We start from the raw sequence: 19,491 nt of genomic DNA, 5'->3' as shown, positions 1-19,491 counted from the left end.
AGTTTCTGCTCTAACTACTTAATTCTGTGTTTGAATGGAGAGAGCAGCCCTAGGCAATACCTAAGAGATTGGATGTGGCTGTGTTCCAATAAAGCTTTATTTGTGGACACTACAATTTGATTGTCATATAATTGTTATATGTCACAAAATATGATTATTTGTTTGATTTTTTAAAAAACTATTTAAAATGTAAAAACCATTCTTAGCTTGTGAGCAATACAGAAACAGGCAGATGCTGGAGCTTACTCACTTTTTAAAAATTTTTATTTATTTATTTTAATTTGGGACAGGGTCTTGCTCTGTCACCTAGGCTGAAGTTCAGTCGTGTGATCACAGCTCACTGTAGCCTCAACCTCCTGGGCTCAAGTGATCCTCCTACCTCACTCAGCCTCCTGAGTAGCTGGAACACCACTGTACCTGATTCCTTTTTTTTTTTTTTTTTTTTTTGATTTTTTGTAGTGACAGGGTCTCCCTATGTTGCCAGACTGGTCTCAAGCTCCTGGGCTCAAGCAATCCTCTCCCCTTGCCCTCCCACGCTCACTCTTTTAAGACCATAGAATCATTAATATCTTATGGGACTAGATCAGGGAAACTCACTGTGGGAAATGCTTACTTAAATTCTGCCCCAGTTATCTAAAGTACTTGTTAATAGTAAATCCTTTCTGCTCTCTTGTGTTTTCTCATTTGCTATATACCAAGTTTTTATTTTACATGTTTTGAAAATGCTAGTGGGCCCAAGTTTCTCTTTTAACTCTTTACTGTGCAGTCTGTATTTTTTGTTTTGTTGTTTGCTCTAAGTCCGGGATGGTTTGTTTCAGGATTATAGCTTTTAAAAATCTGAAGTCTTTGATACACTTCTCAGGAATTGAATACTTGCGTTTTAATTGGAGTGTTTTAAAAGATTGTCTTGGCCAGGTGTGGTGGCTTACATCTGTGATGCCAGCATTTTGGGAGGCCGAGGCAGGCAGATCACTTGAGGCCAGGAGTTCAAGACCAGCCTGGTCAATATGGTGAAGTCCTGTCTCTACTAAAAATGTAAAAATTAGCTGGGCATAGTGGCACACGCCTGTAATCCCAGCTACTGGGGAGGCTGAGGCACGAGAATTGCATGAACCCAGGAGGGAGAAGTTGCAGTGAGCCCAGATCGTGCCACTGCAATCCAGCCTGGGTGACAGAGGGAGACTCCATCTCAAAAAACTCAAAAAACTCAAAAAAAAAAAAAAAAGTAAAAAGAGAAAGGATTTTCATCACTCGTTAGAAAATTTGAAAAATAAAAGTAAAAAACTAAAAGATTGTTAAAATATAGTACATTGTTAAGTTGGCAGGAGTGATAATTAAAATAACATTTATGGAATGCTTACTACGTGTCAGACACGTTTTGCCTGCTTTATCTGTATTAACAATTAATTCTCAAAACAGTCTTTGAAGAGTAGGTATTGCTAATTAACTCCTTTATACTAATGAGGAAGCAGAGACACAGAAATGAGCCGTTTGCCAAGGCCACCCAGAATTAAGGATTAAAAAAAACCCAGCGTGTTTTTCTACTCGCACACAAGGCTCAACATAACACCTTTGACACCAAATTCTCCAGCGGACACCAACTGAGCGCCCTCTAGTTCAATTCAGTTCTGACCCATCTACCCGGAAGTAGTGTCGGATCCAACAGTTTAAAGACTCAGTCCCAGGGGACTGCCCCCAATATCTGACGTCAAGCATAAGCCGCAGGTTATTTTGCCTGTGCTTTGGCCTGACCGACTGTAAATCAAGGTTCCCACACCCCCTTCCTCCGGTTTGATTAATTTGCAAGAGTGGCTCACAGAACTCAGCGAAACACTTTACTTACTAAGCCTCCTGAGTAGCTGGGACTACAGGCGTGTACCACCACACCCAGCTCCAGTTTCTTAATAAAAGATATAATAAAGGATACAAATGTACAGCCAGATGGAGGAAATGCATAGGGCAAGGTGTGTGGGAAGGGGCATGGAGCTTCCATGCCCTCTTTGGGTGCCCCATCCTCTAGGAATCTCCAGGTGTGCAGCTGTCCAGAAGCTCTCCAAACCCCAGTTCTTTTGGGCTTTTATGGAGACTTCATTACTTAGACATGATTGATTATATCACTGGCCATTGGTGATCAGCTCAACCTTCAGCCCTTCTCCCCTTCCCTGAGGGGGGAGGCGGGGTTGAAAGTCCCAACCCTTCCATCATATCTTGGTCTTTCTTATGACCAGCCCCTATCCAGAAGCTACCTAGCAGCCCTCAGCCACCAATCATCTCATTAGCATATAAAAGACACTATTATGGCTGGAGATTTTAAGGTTTTAGGAGTTGTGCACCAGAAACCAGGGACAGAGACCAAATATATATATTTATTATATCACAGTATCACACCTAGCTAGTACCTGGTAGATCTGGGCTGCTCAGCACACTATAGGCTAAAATATTAATAGGTTTTGTTTATGCATGCTTTTATGCTGGAGTTGCTGCACTGGCCAGAGTCATTGGTTTTACCTTGGTTCATATGCTTTTCTTTAAATCCTTAGTGAGCACAGAGTAATATTCCTTCTGCATCTTTTCTCCTGTCTTTCGTGGAATGCCAATTCATTTACTACTTAGTGACTAAATAAATGGGTAGCCTACTCTTGGCTTCTTCATGTATGCAGAAGTCTTAGAAATAGTTATTTCTACGGACACGGAAGGAGATGAGGTTCTGTGTCCCCAGGACTGAGTGCTGCTGAGTGTACACTCTCCTGCATTGCAGGTTCCAGGGAAAACAGCACCTGAGTTAAGTCTCACATGGCTTTTCCTTTTTCCAATGTCCCCTGAGCTTGCCTCCTTCTAGTCCTGCAGTCAGCACATTCTAGCCTTGGCGTCCTCTATATTCGCCAGCTTTAAAAATGGTCCCTGCTTTTGCCTTAGCAACAGAAGACTTTTTTTTTTTTTTAAATCAGAGAGGATAGTAGGAAATGCAAGAGTTGACCAAATTTATATAACATAACTGGAAACAGTTCTGACTGTGATTTGTGGAAGCTCTGTCCTTGAAGCTTTCCTCTTTGTGCATTCCTTTTCCCCTGCTTCAAATCTACAGAATTCTAAACAGCCAGTGTCTTGATATTACACATTTAATGCGATGCTCAAAATAAAATGATCGGAAATTCTGGAAGGTCCAACTCTGCCTGGCTTTTGCCTTTAGATCATCTGTTATCATGTTTTAGATTCACCATCTCAGGAATAGCTTGGTTGCATTATCATCTCTACAGTAATGGATTTCCTCTTCAAAATATTAGTTTTATGCAGCATTGAAAAATTCTACAACAAACTCATAGGCAGTCTCTCTGCCTGCCCTTTATGAATAGAAAAAAAGTTTATTTCCGCCATGACTTTGCTCATTTTCTGCTAAAAATTATTAGAATTTGACAGGGAACAAGAATGACAAAAACACATTGTTTGAAGGATGAAGTCATGGAGTGAGAATTGTTAGAGAATAAATAGGCATCAACATTCTGACATGTCTTTGCAAATCCGGGTGCTTCTTGTCCTTAGTCAGGCCCATCTCTGTGTCCTAGAATAGAAGTGACAACAGGAGAGGTGTGATGTGGCTCACCAGGGTGAATGCTGAGACCCGGGGAGTTTTTACTGTTGGTTATTTAGAGCTACCTCCTCCCTCTTTTGAAATCTGTGTTGTTCTGGGTTTACCTTTTAATCATTCAGTAGGCATTTATAGTGCTCATAAATCCTGTACAGTTTGGGATATTTGCCTCATTTATCCATTGTTGGTGAAATAAATGTCTTGGATAAATGAAATTTTCCAAATAACTAAAGTTTAAACTAGGATGGTGCATAGATAACTTCTGGAGGATAATCTTATTATGCTGCTTATAATTCTAATCAAGTTAGTATCATCTTTTTTAAAAGAAATAAGAGGGGAGGCTGGGCACAGTGGCTCATGCGTATAATTCCAGCACTTTTGGGGGCTGAGGTGGCAGGAATGCTTGAGGCCAGGAGTTTGAGATCAGCCTGGGCAACATAGTGAGAACCTCTGGCCCCCCTCAAAAAAAAAAAAGAAAGAAATGAGGAGGGAATGTTTTAACTCTTTGATAAATTTGCTTGTCACCTTAAGCACACTGCAGAGTGTAATTCTTGTAAGCCATTTGTAGTTCTATTAAAACAGTGATGTCCTCAGGGTCTTTGGAGATGAAATGAAGTATCTGCCCTTGTACTGAAGGTTATAAGGCCAGACTGCTTTATCTCTTGAGTTATTGTGGCTACATTGTGGAGGCTTTGGGTTTTCTCCTGCTCGCTTTTAAACCTGCGTGCAGCCGGGCACATTGGCTTACACCTGTAATCCCAGCACTTTGGAAGGCCGAGGCAGGCGGATCACGAGGTCAGGAGATGGAGACCATCCTGGCCAACATGGTGAACCCTGTCTCTACTAAAATACAAAAAATTAGCCGGGCGTGGTGGTGCACCCCTATAGTCCCAGCTACTCAGGAAGCTGAGGCAGGGGAATCGCTTGAACCCAGCAGGTGGAGGTTGCAGTGAGCTGAGGTCATGCCACTGCACCCCAGCCTGGCGACAGAGCAAGACTCCCGTCTCAAAACAAAACAAAAAACCTATGCACTCATCTTTAGCAACCTCCTCTACCACCACTTCTAATATGCTGGTTCTAATTATTTATGGTCTGTAAGTCCATTCATTCATTTATTCAACTAACACTTGTCAGACGTTACCATGAATCGGGTCATTGAGGGCATGGATAGCACCAGTAAGTGAAATAGACCTGATCCTTGTCCACATGGAGCTTGTGATCCATAGGGGAAGACATGCTAAACAGAAAAATGGGTAAGTACAATATTGTGGTAGCCATACTGGGGGAAAAAATGGGAATGAGGGGATCTTGTGAAACCTATTTTTATTAGTGGAGAGGTGGTCAGGGATGGCATTCCAGAGAAAGTCCTATCTTTGTTAAAGACTTTGCCTTTCATCCTAAGTCATGTGGGAAGTGATTGAGAGTTTTAAGCAGAGGATGAAAGGATGAGATTTGGTGTGTGAGTTGGAGTAGGTGTCAAGAAAGGAAGCCAAGATCTCAGTACTCATTGCTAAACTCTCAGAGGTCTGACGATTCCTGTGAGTGAGCTTCTGCTCTCTGTATTTTTTGACATTTCTTTTGACTGCCCTGTGCAGGTGTTGACAGACTTTCTCTATAAACGGCTGGATAGTATATTATCCAGCATATGGTATATATAGTGTATTCTATAAAGGGCTGGATAATATTTTAAGTTTGGAGGCCATAAGGTATCTTTTGGAACTATCCAACTCTGCCACTGTAGCATGAAAGCAGCCATAGTCAATACCTACATGAATGGCTGAATTCCAGTAAACGTGTTTATAAAAACAATTGGCATGTGGGATTTCGTTTGCTGACTTCTGGCTTAGAGAATACTTTGCTTCTTATTCCCATGATCTTCATTATTGAGGTAGTTGTGCAAGGGAGGAAATGCAATCTATGTGGTCGTCCCTGGCCTTGAGCTGCTTGTAATCATTAAGGGAAGATAAGTATATACACTTAAGTGGCCATCAGCAAACATCACAAGACAATATGTAATTAGGCACCAATATGATGAACAGAAACAGGAAATGTGATGAAGAGTTCACTCATCTACTTGGAATCTGGGTGTCTAGGAATAGTTTTAAAGGCTTTACAGGAAAGGTGGAACTTAACAGAAATAATTGTAAACACTTAGACGGTTAGAGGTGAATACAACCTAGTCCAACTCGCAAATTTTAGTGATGCAGTGTTAGAAGATGAACAAAAGCAAATCACAGAACACTGTATCAACAGTCCCCTTTGGATATGTAAGACAAAACAAAACAAAAATCAATGGGAACAGCCAATTTAAGGTATGCATGCATGTATGTATGTATTATGTGTAAATGCTCAGAAAAGGTCTGGAAAGATGTGCACCAAAATTCACAATGAGTCTGTCTGGAAATGAGTGGATTTGAGCAGAGACTTAAATGTTTTACTTTATAGTTCCTAATTGTTAGAATTATTACATGAATGTTTATTTTCATCATAAAAAATACTAATTAATACAGGACAATATTAAAACAATTAAAAGTGCCAGATTGGTTAAGAGGCTGAGAGAGTAATGCAGAGAGTGTGATTGGGCAGCCTCCAAAATGTGTCTCAGAATCAGAGAAGATTAGAGCCCCTAGTTTAGGGTGTCCAAAACTTGGATGGGCATCAGAATCACTTGGAAAGCTTAAAAAGAAAATGAACCAAAGCTAAAACCAAATAAATTCCTGGCCCCACTGCAGACCCACAGTGATCTCAGATGATGGGGCTGGGATGCGATTTTTTTTTTAAAGCTTCCCAGGTAATTTTGATGCTGCCTTTGAGACCCGAGGCTTTGGTGAGTCTCTGATCTAGTTTATCCAACTCCGTACAAATGAAGGAATTAAGGATCTTGACCAGGTAGGACTCAGCCTCAGATATTCTGGCTCCCACTCTCTTGCACTTTTCAATGACTGTGTCCCCTGATTCAGGTGTTTTCCTAGCATTAGCTTTGGGTGGCATCTCAACTTGTTGTTGTGTTATACAGAAAGCATTCTTAAATGCCACTTTTGAATGGGGTCCACCTCACCCCCATTACTCATTGTTTCACTCCCAGATCATCACTGGGAATGATTTCTACAGTGTTTTAATCAGAGAGTTGCCACCAGGCGAGTGGGAAAAGCCCTAGTTTTAGATCATGAGTTGACTAAAAGGCCTTAGGAAAATGGCTTTTCTCAGGTGCCAGCTGAGTCTCTGTAAAGAGAAAGGGATGTTGCCAAACCCTTCCTCTCAGCAGGGTTTCACTCAGGCGAAAGAGCCCATGGAGCAGTCCCTCCAGCTTTGTAGCACAGACTGGGTTAACTGTTTACTTCAGAATTGGAAGAGGCCTTCGAAGTCCCTCTAGTTCAGTGATTTTCAGACTTGGCTCAGGAATAAACCCTCCTGCAACTGAATTCTTACTTGGAAAGCCCCATTAGCAAATTGGTAAAGTGGAGATGCTTGGTTTAGGCAGAGATGGGGGGCTTGGAGCCTACCTCCCATCCCTCCCTGGTCCAAGGGGCATCCTGAGAGCTGTGTTTTGTCCAGTGCTCTCTTAAGTCCTATTTGAAAACCACTGATTTTCTTCCTCTTTCCCCTTCCATAAGTAATCATTCACCAAATTCAACTGACCTGAGCCCTCAAATCTGTCACCTTCTCTCCATTTCCACATCTGCCACCCTAGTCTGAGTCACCACCACCTTCCGTGTTGGTTTTTACCCTCTAACTGGGTTTTCTCGTCTACTCTCCCGCATACCCCTTTCGCCCTCTGCTCTGAAGCAGATAGCTTTTTGATTCACGGGTGCAATTATATGCCTCCTCCCCCCACGTATCATGTAAACATTTAATGACTTCTCATTGCATTTTGAATTAAGATCAGCACATGGAGCGTCTTCAGATGTAACTGTGGCCACTCTGTTGCATCTTGAGATAGAGCCACAAGCTTTTTAGTTCCTGTGCTGAGCTTCCTTCTGCTTCACACTTTTGCTGTGCTGTTCCCTCTGCCTAACCCCCTTTCACTGCTTCTTGCCTGGAGTTAATTTCTGCCTCTCCATCCCTAAGAGTGATATCAAAATGTTTCTCTAACTTCCCTGAGCTAGGAAGCACCTGTTCAGTTCCCTCTCATAGGATTCTGTATTTCTCTGTCTCAGCAGTGATCTCAATTCTAATTGAGTAATTACTGGTGTATTTTTTTTTGTTCATCCCAGCCCAGAATGTAAACTTCATAAGGGCTGGAATAGAGTTCTCAAGGTTCTATCCTCAGCCCATGGCATGCTGTCTTGCACATACCTATTAGGTCTTCAATAAGTATTTGTCCAATGAATTCATAGGGTCTAGTTTTTGCTAAATCTCATTTCTCTAGTGTTCAGCCTGGGCCCGACTGTGGAGGGATCATTGTTTGTTGGCTCTGCTTGCGGGAGCTGGAATTGTCTCTTGTTGTATGAGGTAATTTAAAGGTCCTTTTTTAGAGACACATTGTCTAAAGTGGGTTACCCAGTATGATACAGTTTAAACAGGGCCGAGTTTTGCTTTAATTAGAAACTCGATCTGTTATTCCAAATGAACAAAGAGCTCTAAAATCCACTTACAGTCTGAGAAAAAGTGTGGGGGCTGTGGGGTTTGGAGGTGGGTTTTATGTATAGCTAGGAAAACCTTTTTGGTTTTACTTTAGATTTAGAAGTGCGTATTTGGGGGGAAGTATAGAAAGCTGTAGGAAGCCTACCCCAACTCCACACCCAAATCCACACATACTTGCTATTCATGACCTCCTGTGCTCATTCTGCAGAGCCACCCTTGTGAGTGTGTGTCTGACTGCCCATCCTCCCGCACAGGTAGGGAGGCTGACTTAGATCACACAGTACATCAGAGTGATATTTATCGCCGACCACTGCTCCCTGCCCAGATCTTGGGTTCATTTCTCTTCTTTCTTAATTGAAGTGTAATAACCTGCCACTTGGGTTACTAATACAGCTTTCAAACTTTCAGAACACTGCAGCTATCTAAAACTGCTTTTGCATGTAGACATACTAGGAAGTACAGAGCAGAGCCACTTTTGCAATCTCTTGGGTTGGGTGTTTACCAGGGAGATAGGGTCTAATCCTGTCATTGATATTCTTTTGTTTCTTTTTCTTTCTTTTTTTTTTTTTTTTTTTTGAGATGGAGTCTCACTCTGTCACCCAGAGTGGAGTAAAGTGGCGCAATCTTGGCTCACTGCAACATCCGCCTCCCAGGCTCAAGCAATTCTCCCACCTCAGCCTCCCAAGTAGCTGGGATTACAGGCATGCACCACCACATCTGGCTAATTCTTGTATTTTTAGTAGAGACGGGGTTTCACCATGTTGACCAGGCTGGTCTCGAACTCCTGACCTCAAATGACCTGCCCATCTTGGCCTTCCAAAGTTCTGGGATTACAGGCATGAGCCACTGTGCCCGGCTGGTATTCTTGACAAATGTAACTTGGGCTCCACAGGATGGGTCCTTTTATCCAGTACATCTGCTGTGCTCAGAAAAAGGTGTCTGAGGCTTATTTTCAAATACAAGGAACAAGAAAATGAAAGGTAAAGTCAGAAGGGATAAGGGAAGACATTACAGAATTTATCATCAAGCAGAAGGTTTTTTCCAGGTTCCAAGATGAGGTTAAGTTTCTTAACAAGAGAATCAACAACTGTCCTTTTTTTATTGGGGGAGGGTCTCGACAGAAAAAATGAATATACCCTCGAAAGCTGAAAATTTGTTTTCAGTATTGTCATTTAACTAGATGGGCAGCTCTGGGATAGGGGAAGGGACTTCAGGGAAATACTTTTGATTCAAATAGATAAATTTTGGGGTGGGAGAGAATTGAACCTTGAATTAAGTGTCAGGGTGCTAAAAAGACAGAAACTCTGATCACTATGAAAAAAATTCTGGATTTATTCTCTTAGTCACTGGTATAGCAGCCAATTTAGAAGGAATTTGCCCTGCTGAGTAGCGGTAGTTTGAGGCAGCCATTATTTCCTTGACACATAAACTTTGTGCATTTCATAAAGGATAGAGAAAACTGTTGGAACTTCTCAATATTCATTAATACAGAGAAACTTTCTCTTAATATTCTTATTCTCCCCCAATCTCTTCTCAGAAGGACCTCAGGATTTAGTCCCACGAATATAATTTCCTTTCCCCTAAGTGCCTGTTGACTCCCTCTTGCTGGGTCTAGCTTTGTGCTTCCTCTCCTAGGTGGCTGCAGGCCCATGCTTTTGTAGCTATGGTCTTCAAAGGCTGAGCAAACAGGGTGTGAATCTAAAAGCATCAACTCTGTTGTTTAAAGCACATTACAAAAATGCCAACGGCCCGCCTCTGTTTTGACAAATAAATAAAACTTTAGCTTCATGTAGGCAAAGCGTCTGAAAAAATCATGCCATGACTGTCAGGTAATGCCAAGCAGGCAATCTGGTGCATGGAAGTGGCAGCTTGAATGCATGCCTTCCTGGTTCTCAGTTGCCTTGTCCTAGCATCATGAAATGGCAGCTTAACATTGGGGTTGGGGGAAGGAAGAGAACTATTCAGCAAGTTATTTTCCTGTTGCATTTGGATTTTGACTAGTATACAATTTTTCTTTTCTCTTTTTTTTTTGAGACAGAGTTTCGCTCTTGTCACCCAGGCTGGAGTGCAATGGTGCGATCTGGGCTCATTGCAACCTCCGCCTCCTGGGTTCAAGCGATTATCATGCCTCAGCCTCCTGAGTAGCTGGGATTACAGGCATGCGTCACCATGCCTGGCTAATTTCTTATTTTTAGTAGAGACGGGGTTTCACCATGTCAGCCAGGCTGGTCTCGAACTCCTGACCTCAAGTAATCCGTGTGCCTTAGCCTCCAAAAATGCAGGTGTGCAAAAATTACAGGTGTGATGTAATGCAAATTTTGCAAATACAAAAATTACAGGTGTGAGCCACTGCGCCCAGCTGTATATAACATTTTAAATCTCAGCTACAAAGTGTTTTCACATACATATTCTCAATTGATTTTTATAATCAATTTGAGATGCATTGTCAGTGTCATTTTACAAATGGAAAAAAAGGAAGCTGAGGCAAAGGTCAGGCAATGAAACCAAAGCATCACGGCCAGTAGATCAAGCTGTAGGGTGGGATCCAAGTCTTTGTTTCTCTCGTTCTACTGTGTTGCAGCATGCTGTCAAGAGGATGCAGTTCTGGTCGGATCTCTAACAGGAATGATGATGGTAGTGCTGGAATTGTTGGCCCTTTTTCTCCTCTGCTCCTATGTAACATCTTCTTGGTTTTTGTTCCTTTCCCTCCCCTTCTGTTTCTTTCAGCTTGGATTCCTTAGCACCACCACAGCTCTGCCAGAACAGAAGGCCTCGAATCTCATTGGCACATACCGCCACGTTGACCGTGCCACTGGCCAGGTGCTAACCTGTGACAAGTGTCCAGCAGGAACCTATGTCTCTGAGCACTGTACCAACACAAGCCTGCGCGTCTGCAGCAGTTGCCCTGTGGGGACCTTTACCAGGCATGAGAATGGCATAGAGAAATGCCATGACTGTAGTCAGCCATGCCCATGGCCAATGATTGAGAAATTACCTTGTGCTGCCTTGACTGACCGAGAATGCACTTGCCCACCTGGCATGTTCCAGTCTAACGCTACCTGTGCCCCCCATACGGTGTGTCCTGTGGGTTGGGGTGTGCGGAAGAAAGGGACAGAGACTGAGGATGTGCGGTGTAAGCAGTGTGCTCGGGGTACCTTCTCAGATGTGCCTTCTAGTGTGATGAAATGCAAAGCATACACAGACTGTCTGAGTCAGAACCTGGTGGTGATCAAGCCGGGGACCAAGGAGACAGACAACGTCTGTGGCACACTCCCGTCCTTCTCCAGCTCCACCTCACCTTCCCCTGGCACAGCCATCTTTTCACGCCCTGAGCACATGGAATCCCATGAAGTCCCTTCCTCCACTTATGTTCCCAAAGGTAACTTAACCTCATGAATTATTTATTTGAGGAAGGCTTTGAGTCCAGTGGAGGTACCAAGAGTGGGCTTGTACCAAAGATGTTTTCTCCATTTTGTGTATTCCAAAGTCACCCCTTGGAGAGAGGCCTTCATATGGTGGCTAATTTAATCTGGCTTTTTTGGACTTATTAGAAACATGTAGACTCAGAATTTTTCTATTAGGGGAGATCAAATATCTAAAAACTAGGTCACATCAAGCTATAAAATATGAACCAAGAGAAACAAGGACAGCGTGTGACCTTATGTAAGTTACTTAACGTCTTCAGGCCTCGGTTTCAAACTTGTCAAACAAATGAATGATTTAGATGTTTAAGGTTCCTTCCAGATCAAAAGTTTTCCAACATGGAGTCAGTCCCAGGTAGACATAGCCAAGAGCAGAGAAAGAGGGAGAAAGGGAGAAAATACCATTACATCCGTAAGTGAGGGATGAATTTTGAATCCAGGAGGGGCAAAGAATGGGTAGGAAAGTTAGAAGCTCAGGAAATAAGCAAATTTGTATCAGATTGAAGGTAACTAGCACTCATGTCTGGAAAATAATAACTTTATTTTTTCCCAATGATTTTAACTTTATTCCTTGTATCAATTATTCAAGTTTTCCATCAGAACCTCAAGCAGAATACAAAATTTATCCTTTATTTTCAAATCCTTTTTGATTTAATGTAATTTTCATGAGATGATGACCAACTTGAGTTGTTCCTCCTAGTGTCCTCTCATGCGTGATTACATTTAGCCTTCATGATAACCCTGTGAAGACAGCCATCTTACAATTGCCAGTTGAAACGAAGAAACAGCCTCCAAGAGCTCAGATGGCCACTCTAGCTTTTCTTAGGCCAAGTCCTGTCTCTTGGGACTTAAAATTCCCATCTCTCATACTTCTTAATGAAAATTACTTGTGGAGGCTTCTCTGAGAGAAGTCTGCTAAGCTGCCAACCCAAATCTTGTTTAATCTATTGATAACAGATGCTCTTATTTGCTGACCTGTCCCACCAAGTATTTCACTAATCAAATTTGCATTTGAATTCTTTTCTTTATCTTAGTCGTATTCTCATTTTACCACTGCATCATAAAATAGTCAAAAGGTGGGAGAAGGAGGATAGACAAAAGAATTAAATTTGAACTGGTTCTCTGAAAACTCAAAATAAGAATTGATTAGATCTCTGCACATATATGTGCCTGCTCAATATGTGAAGTACAGGAGAAGCTGCTGTCAAGCTCAGCTGTTGGATCCTTAAGGATGCCCTCGGTTTTGGTGTAAGAAAGTGAGTTTAGTGGTTCAGTTCCATTTTTGCCTTCTACTTGAAGGTGCTGTTAGGATCTTTATGAAAATGTGCAACACAATTTATTCTTAAGCCCCAAAGGTCATCTCATCTTTGATTATCTGGCCTAGCTTGGAGATGACCAGGGAAAGGAGGGAATGTATAGATCCCCAAATATGGAAAAGCTCTTCCCCCCTCCTTACTCTTTTTTCTAGGCATGAACTCAACAGAATCCAACTCTTCTGCCTCTGTTAGACCAAAGGTACTGAGTAGCATCCAGGAAGGGACAGTCCCTGACAACACAAGCTCAGCAAGGGAGAAGGAAGACGTGAACAAGACCCTCCCAAACCTTCAGGTAGTCAACCACCAGCAAGGCCCCCACCACAGACACATCCTGAAGCTGCTGCCATCCATGGAGGCCACTGGGGGTGAGAAGTCCAGCACGCCCATCAAGGGCCCCAAGAGGGGACATCCTAGACAGAACCTACACAAGCATTTTGACATCAATGAGCATTTGCCCTGGATGATTGTGCTTTTCCTGCTGCTGGTGCTTGTGGTGATTGTGGTGTGCAGTGTCCGGAAAAGCTCGAGGACTCTGAAAAAGGGGCCCCGGCAGGATCCCAGTGCCATTGTGGAAAAGGCAGGGCTGAAGAAATCCATAACTCCAACCCAGAACCGGGAGAAATGGATCTACTACTGCAATGGCCATGGTGAGCCTTCTCTCTTTTCTCCTTGCTCACAGATCTCTCTGCCACTTTTTCCCTAGTCCCTGTTTTCTGAAGGAATGGGAATGCATAGTTTGTGGAATCTTCTTTGTTATAGAAAAAGAGACTGACCGTCTCATTAGAAGTAATGCATTCAGAAAGAATAATCTCTCTTCCTCCTTTTCCCCTGGTACCTTTAAAACAGAAGAATGTTGCGGAATCAGAGACCTGAGTGACTCCTAGGGACTTTGTTTGACCTTGTCGTTTAACAAATGAGAAATTTGAGTTTAGAGAGGTTTGGCAACATTGATCCAAACAAGAGGCTAGTTGTTTTTGAGGACAGATGGGACGAGACTCCTGACTGTTGGAGCACTTGCTTTTCCTATACGATTAGGCTGTGAAGCAAATGAAGGGGACAAAATCCAACTTGTCATAAGTTTGCTTTTTTCAGTCACAACTTTGCTTTTAGATTCCTAACAATTTCCTCACATACATATTTTCCCCACTTAAATTTTTAGGATCCCATGTCTATCAGGAGGGTAGGATGGTCTTTTGGATTGTAGACCCCAGAAGCATATGTCGGTCATGATCTGAGGCTCAGCATTACATCTCTTTCCGGGTTGTCAGCATGTGTTCAATACAGGCTGGAATATTTTGGCCTTTCCTCTTTTGAGGGCAAAAAATAGCTTATAGAACTTGTCCCAGAGCTAAGTTTGATCTGAAGACTGCAGTTTTCAGACTGTGCAGTAACTTCCCTTTCTTTAAATCCTAAATGAAACTTCAGCCCAGTTTTGATAACCCCATTCAGGTGTGTCCTCTCCCCTCAAGGAGAAAGGGGTATATCTATTTTTCTAAAAAGAAGTTTGGCTTTTTGTGGTCTTACAAATATTTATACCATTTGGCATGGCAATTCCATTCTTGTGAATATATCATAAAGTTATAATCAGAAACACTGAAACAAAGATATAAGCACAAAAATCTTAAACTTTTAACCCAACATCATGTCTCATAGAAATTGAAAATAACAGAAGGAGAGTTTTCGGGAAAAACTAAGTAAATTATGGTGTATTCATAGAATGGAATATTATGTTGACATTCAAGATTTTATGAAGTTTTTGATTTTAGCCAGGAAAGTGTTTGTACTAGGTTAAAGGAAAAAAACAAACACCAAACTGCATACTTTGTAGAATATAATCCCAACTCTCATTAAACTTGCGAATAAGACTGAATGGAAATATGCCAAAGTGACAATTTGTTTTTCCCCAGTGTGGTGGGATTTATGTGTGGGTTTCTTTTTTTCTTTATTAGTTTTCTGTACTTTCCCCAAGTTGTCTGTACTAAGTACATGCCACTTCTATAATGAAACATTTAGAAAAAGTTAAAAAAATCTTGCAACTCATTTTGCTTCCCCTTATTGATTTGTGTAAATCAAGTTTGTCCAACCCATGACCCAGGACAGCTTTGGCTTTGAATGCAGCCCGCCACAAATTCATAAACTTTCTGAGGGTTTTTTTTTTTTTTTGAGACAGAATTTAGCTCTTGTTGCTCAGGCTGGAGTGCAATGGTGTGATCTCAGCTCACCACAACTTCCACCTCCCAGGTTCAAGTGATTCTCCTGCCTCAGCCTCCTGAGTAGCTGGGATTACAGGCATGTGCCACCATGTCTAGCTAATTTTGTATTTTTAGTAGAGATGGGGTTTCTCCATGTTGGTCAGGCTGGTCTTGAACTCCCAACCTCAGGTGATCCGCCCACCTCGGCCTCCCAAAGTGCTGGGATTACAGGCGTGAGCCACCTTGCCCAGCTTTTTTTGTTTGTTTTTTAGCTTATCAGCTATTATTGGTGTATTTTATGTGGCCCAAGACGATTCTTCTTCCAGTGTGGCTCAGGGAAGCCAAAAGATTGGACACCTGTGATGTAAATGGTCCAAAGTCAAGTGAAAGTCAAGCAGAAGCAAACATCCTATTTGGGTCTTATCAGACTAAGCCTGCATAAACTTGAATAAGACAACTATTTACTGGAAGCCTGTCTGGGGAAAGCTTCAATTCCCCCTTCTTTTTAATTAAGAAAAAATCTTTTTATTTGTACATAATTCCAAACTTTTTGAAAAGTTGCAACAACAGTACAAAGAATACCTACATACCTGTGCCCACATTTATCTATTATTAACATATTGCTCTTTTGCTTTATCATTTGCTCTCTCTATGTAAAAAACATACCTATTGACCCGGGTGTGGTGGCTTATCCTGTAATCCCGCACTTTGGGAGGCTGAAGCATGCAGATCACCTGAGGTCAGGAGTTTGAGACCAGCCTGGCCAACATGGTGAAACCTCGTATCTACTAAAAATACAATAGTTAGCCAGGTGTGGTGGCACACGCCTATAGTCCCAGCTTTTCAGGAGGCTGGGGCAGGAGAATCACTTGAACCTGGGAGGTGGAGGTTGCAGTGAGCCAAGATCGTGCCGCTGCACTCTGGCCTGGGCCAAAGAGCGAGACTTCATCTCAAAAAAAAAAAAAAAATCACGCATAGATTTTATATTATAAAATATGTATTATAGAATAGCTTATTATATATTATATAACATGTAATATATAATATATAATTATGTGCATATATACACATACATACATGGAAAAAATAATTTTATTTTATGGCCTTTTATCCCCTGATACTTTAGCATGTATTTCCCGACAATAAGACTCTTCTCTTCAGAAAACATACTAGGTTTCAACCTTAATAAATTTAGCAGGGTTACAATCCTTTGCCTTTCATTTGCCAATATTGTACGTTGACCCAATAAGGCCCTTGGTAGATAATATACTTTTTTTCTCTAGCGTAGGATCCAGTCTAGGATCAGAATTGCATTAACGTGCCCTGTAAGTGGCTAGTCAGGGTATTTGTTCTGTTGCAGATTTACCCAATTAGTAGAAAACCATGTGAACATCCTGATAATTAAATATCTGGAACTGTCCTCTCATTATTCACTTTATTACAAAAGCAACTCCATTCCTTTAGTAGTTGCATTTATAGATTATGGTCAGCTACATTTTTAAACTCTCTTTTGCAGTCCGGTTTTTAAAATTCTTGAGAACACAGCAAGTTGTAGAGTAAAAAAACTGGTCCAGCAGCAGAAAGCAATTTAATATAATGACCTTAGACGTTCTTATGACCATGGTAACCTTATAAACTACTATGCCTGTGTCCTTAAAACAATATCCTATTTTGTAAAAATAATGGAAGTGCCAAATCAAACAAAGCCTGATCCTACTCGTCTGTGAAAGCAGTACCTCAGCAATATGCTTTTCAAACTAAATTACGGTAGTTTCATTGAGGCATAACTATCTCTTCCAATAGTTTAGGCTTGTTCCTCAGATTTTTGCATTGGGATATTTATATTTAAGGTGTTTTTCTAAGGAAAGTCTTTTCTTTCCAAATTGCTAGTCTCAAACATGCAACCGGGTAAAATCCTGTTACAAAGAGAGGTTCTGTTTAGTAAAGCCATTCCAGGTGCTCAGAGGGGCCTCTAGAAACAGGGCTTTGTTGGCTGATTGCATTGAGTTCTGGCCAGCAGATAATCCTGTATAATAAGATCTTTTCCTGGTCCTTGTCTATTTCACACTGAATTATTCATGAGGATAAGGTGGGAAGGAAATGGCTTAGCCTTGGGTTGTTTTCTATCAGAGGTCTTCTAAAACCTCACTTATCCCTGCCTACCCTCAGTAGAACAAGCCATGCTCCTGGATGCCATATATATATATATATATATCCTCCGAACTTTGAAGCTAGGCCATTGGTTTCCGTCTTTCTTGCGAACAAAAACGTCTTTTATTATTCAGCTCTACTCATCCATCTTTGTCTACCGTGGACTTATAGTTTTTAAAGTTGAATTCCAGAAAGCTACAATCCTACTTTCATGGAGTCCTAGTATTGGAAACATAAGATGAGGCTTCGCATGGCTAGGAGATGGAAGAATAAAGGTGCTGTGGTATTTTGTACTCTTTCTTCCTTTCTGAAGTCAGAGCAATTTTATGTTTGGTAGATGTTGGTATATGTTTGGGGACTGGACTGTGGTTTCATGTAATATATCTATTTCAGCAACGGGAATTGGAAGTATCTTCAGAATGTTTACATATAAAAATATAGTTAAGAGGTTGAAGTGTCAGCAAGATAAGAATATTGTTAATATTCAATTTGTCATGCTTTTATCATTTTTTGAAAATGTATTTCTTTTTGTTGTATAACCTCAACGTAATGGGGTAAGTGGTGGGAGAAGGTCCAAAAATTTCAATTTAATTAAAAATTAAGGATTTATGTGGATTCACATTAATTGAGAGGTTACGTGGAAAACATTTTTTTATTTGATCTGTTTTGTCACAAAATAACAAAAGTAAAGATAGTAGAATTTAATCCCTATACAATTGGCCATACATCACACTGAGAAAAGTCACCAATGATCTGAAAACAGTCACTTTGTTCATTTCCTTATAGCTATGGAGGCTACAAAACTGTATTCCAGTCCCAGTTGAAAAACAGGGTAGCTGAGAACAGAAACCAATTGCTGTTTGCTCATTGCAGTTTCTAATTTGTGCCGTTACTATTTCCCTTTTCCTTCTTTCTTCCTCTCCTTCCTCCCTTCCCTACTTTCCTCTTCTCCTTCTCTCCCCCGTTCTTCCTCCCTCTTTAACTATTTGCAAAAAGTAGGAAGTCTTGTTCTCAGCAACTAGTGGGCCTAGAAATTTAGAGAGGAAGTTTGAAAAGCAGGTGAGGAGTAGGAATTGCCCTGAAAGTACTTATGGACGAAGAAGCTCTGCAAAGTGACAAAAGGAACAAAACATCGGCAGTTTCTGGCTTGTATCATATTTCCTTTTTCCTTCAGACTGTGAAGAAAAGTGAGGGAAAAAAGGTGAGAGACAAAGGAATTGGATATACCTACTTTCAACCTGCTCAGTTTCTGATGAGCACATTCTTCAGTGCTCTGCCTTGAGGAGACACCGTAGTAAGCATTTGATAGAGACAGTGATCCCTCTCCACGTAGTTACTTGAAGCACATGCCATAGATAGGCAGCATCCCCTTTAAATCAACTGCAACAGGGATTATGAAATCAGTTGGGGCAGGCATTATTTCTCAAGCAGATTGTTTTGTATCCTCTACAGCAAAGGGGCAAAGGTCTTATTCTGTAGAACTGGATTCTAAGATGCAATTTCTTCATTCCTTTAGCTCTCGCCATCTGTCACTGTTTAACTCTTTGTGGCTATGTGGTTTGTCTCCCCACATAGCTTCTAAGTTCTTAGAGAGAAGACATTGGTTCTTACTGTATGTCCCCTGTGCCTGGAATAGGGCTTGAGGAGGGGTGGTCCAGAGCTGAGCTGGCACATATGGTAACCACTGGCCTCATGAGCTATTTAATTTAAATTTAACTAAAGTGAAAAATTCACTTCCTCAGTTGCACCAGCCACATCTTAAGTACTCAGTAGCCGCACATAGCTTGTGGTTACCATATTGGATAGGACAGATAAAGGACATTGCCATCATCATACAAAGTTCTCTTGGATAGCACTGGTGTAAAGCACCCATAAACTAAGTAATCTACATATACTTTTTAAGGCCGGATTGTTCATTGGATTTTTTTTTTCTTGTTGATTTATACTGATGTTGGTGTTAGGGATTTAAACATAGAGATCTTCAGGTGGGTTCTTTATACTAAATTGCCATAGATGGTAAGAATAATTTTTCGGAGCTAAAGGAAGCTTCCACAATAGCACTGCTTTAAAATATGCAAAAACTGACTAGGAAAAGATTGCTGACATCCCTCATCTGATTTGCTTATTTCAAAGTGAAACACATCAGCCCATGGACACTGGAGAGCAGGGTGATGCCAAGAGAGAGAACCCTGCTAATTCAAAGGCCAAGGCAGCTTCATAAATGCTTAGGTGCTCGTGTT

At 41.4% G+C, this 19,491-nt stretch overlaps 1 protein-coding gene across 1 annotated transcript in view; it reads left to right on the top strand.

Moving 5' to 3' along the window:
- TNFRSF21 (TNF receptor superfamily member 21) overlaps positions 1 to 19,491 on the top strand; it is a 77,360-nt gene that overhangs the window by 11,761 nt on the left and 46,108 nt on the right. The window contains exons 2-3 of the mRNA XM_032140717.2: positions 10,898 to 11,549; positions 13,061 to 13,555. Of these exons, the coding sequence (XP_031996608.1) occupies positions 10,898 to 11,549; positions 13,061 to 13,555 (1,147 nt within the window). The remainder of the gene's footprint in view (positions 1 to 10,897; positions 11,550 to 13,060; positions 13,556 to 19,491) is intronic.

This window comes from Hylobates moloch, unplaced genomic scaffold (assembly GCF_009828535.3).
Source record: "Hylobates moloch isolate HMO894 unplaced genomic scaffold, HMol_V3 SCAFFOLD_20, whole genome shotgun sequence".
In the NCBI taxonomy this organism is placed as follows: domain Eukaryota; kingdom Metazoa; phylum Chordata; class Mammalia; order Primates; family Hylobatidae; genus Hylobates; species Hylobates moloch.
The sequence above is the reverse complement of the archived record's forward strand: the minus strand, read 5'-3'. Positions and strand labels throughout refer to the sequence as shown.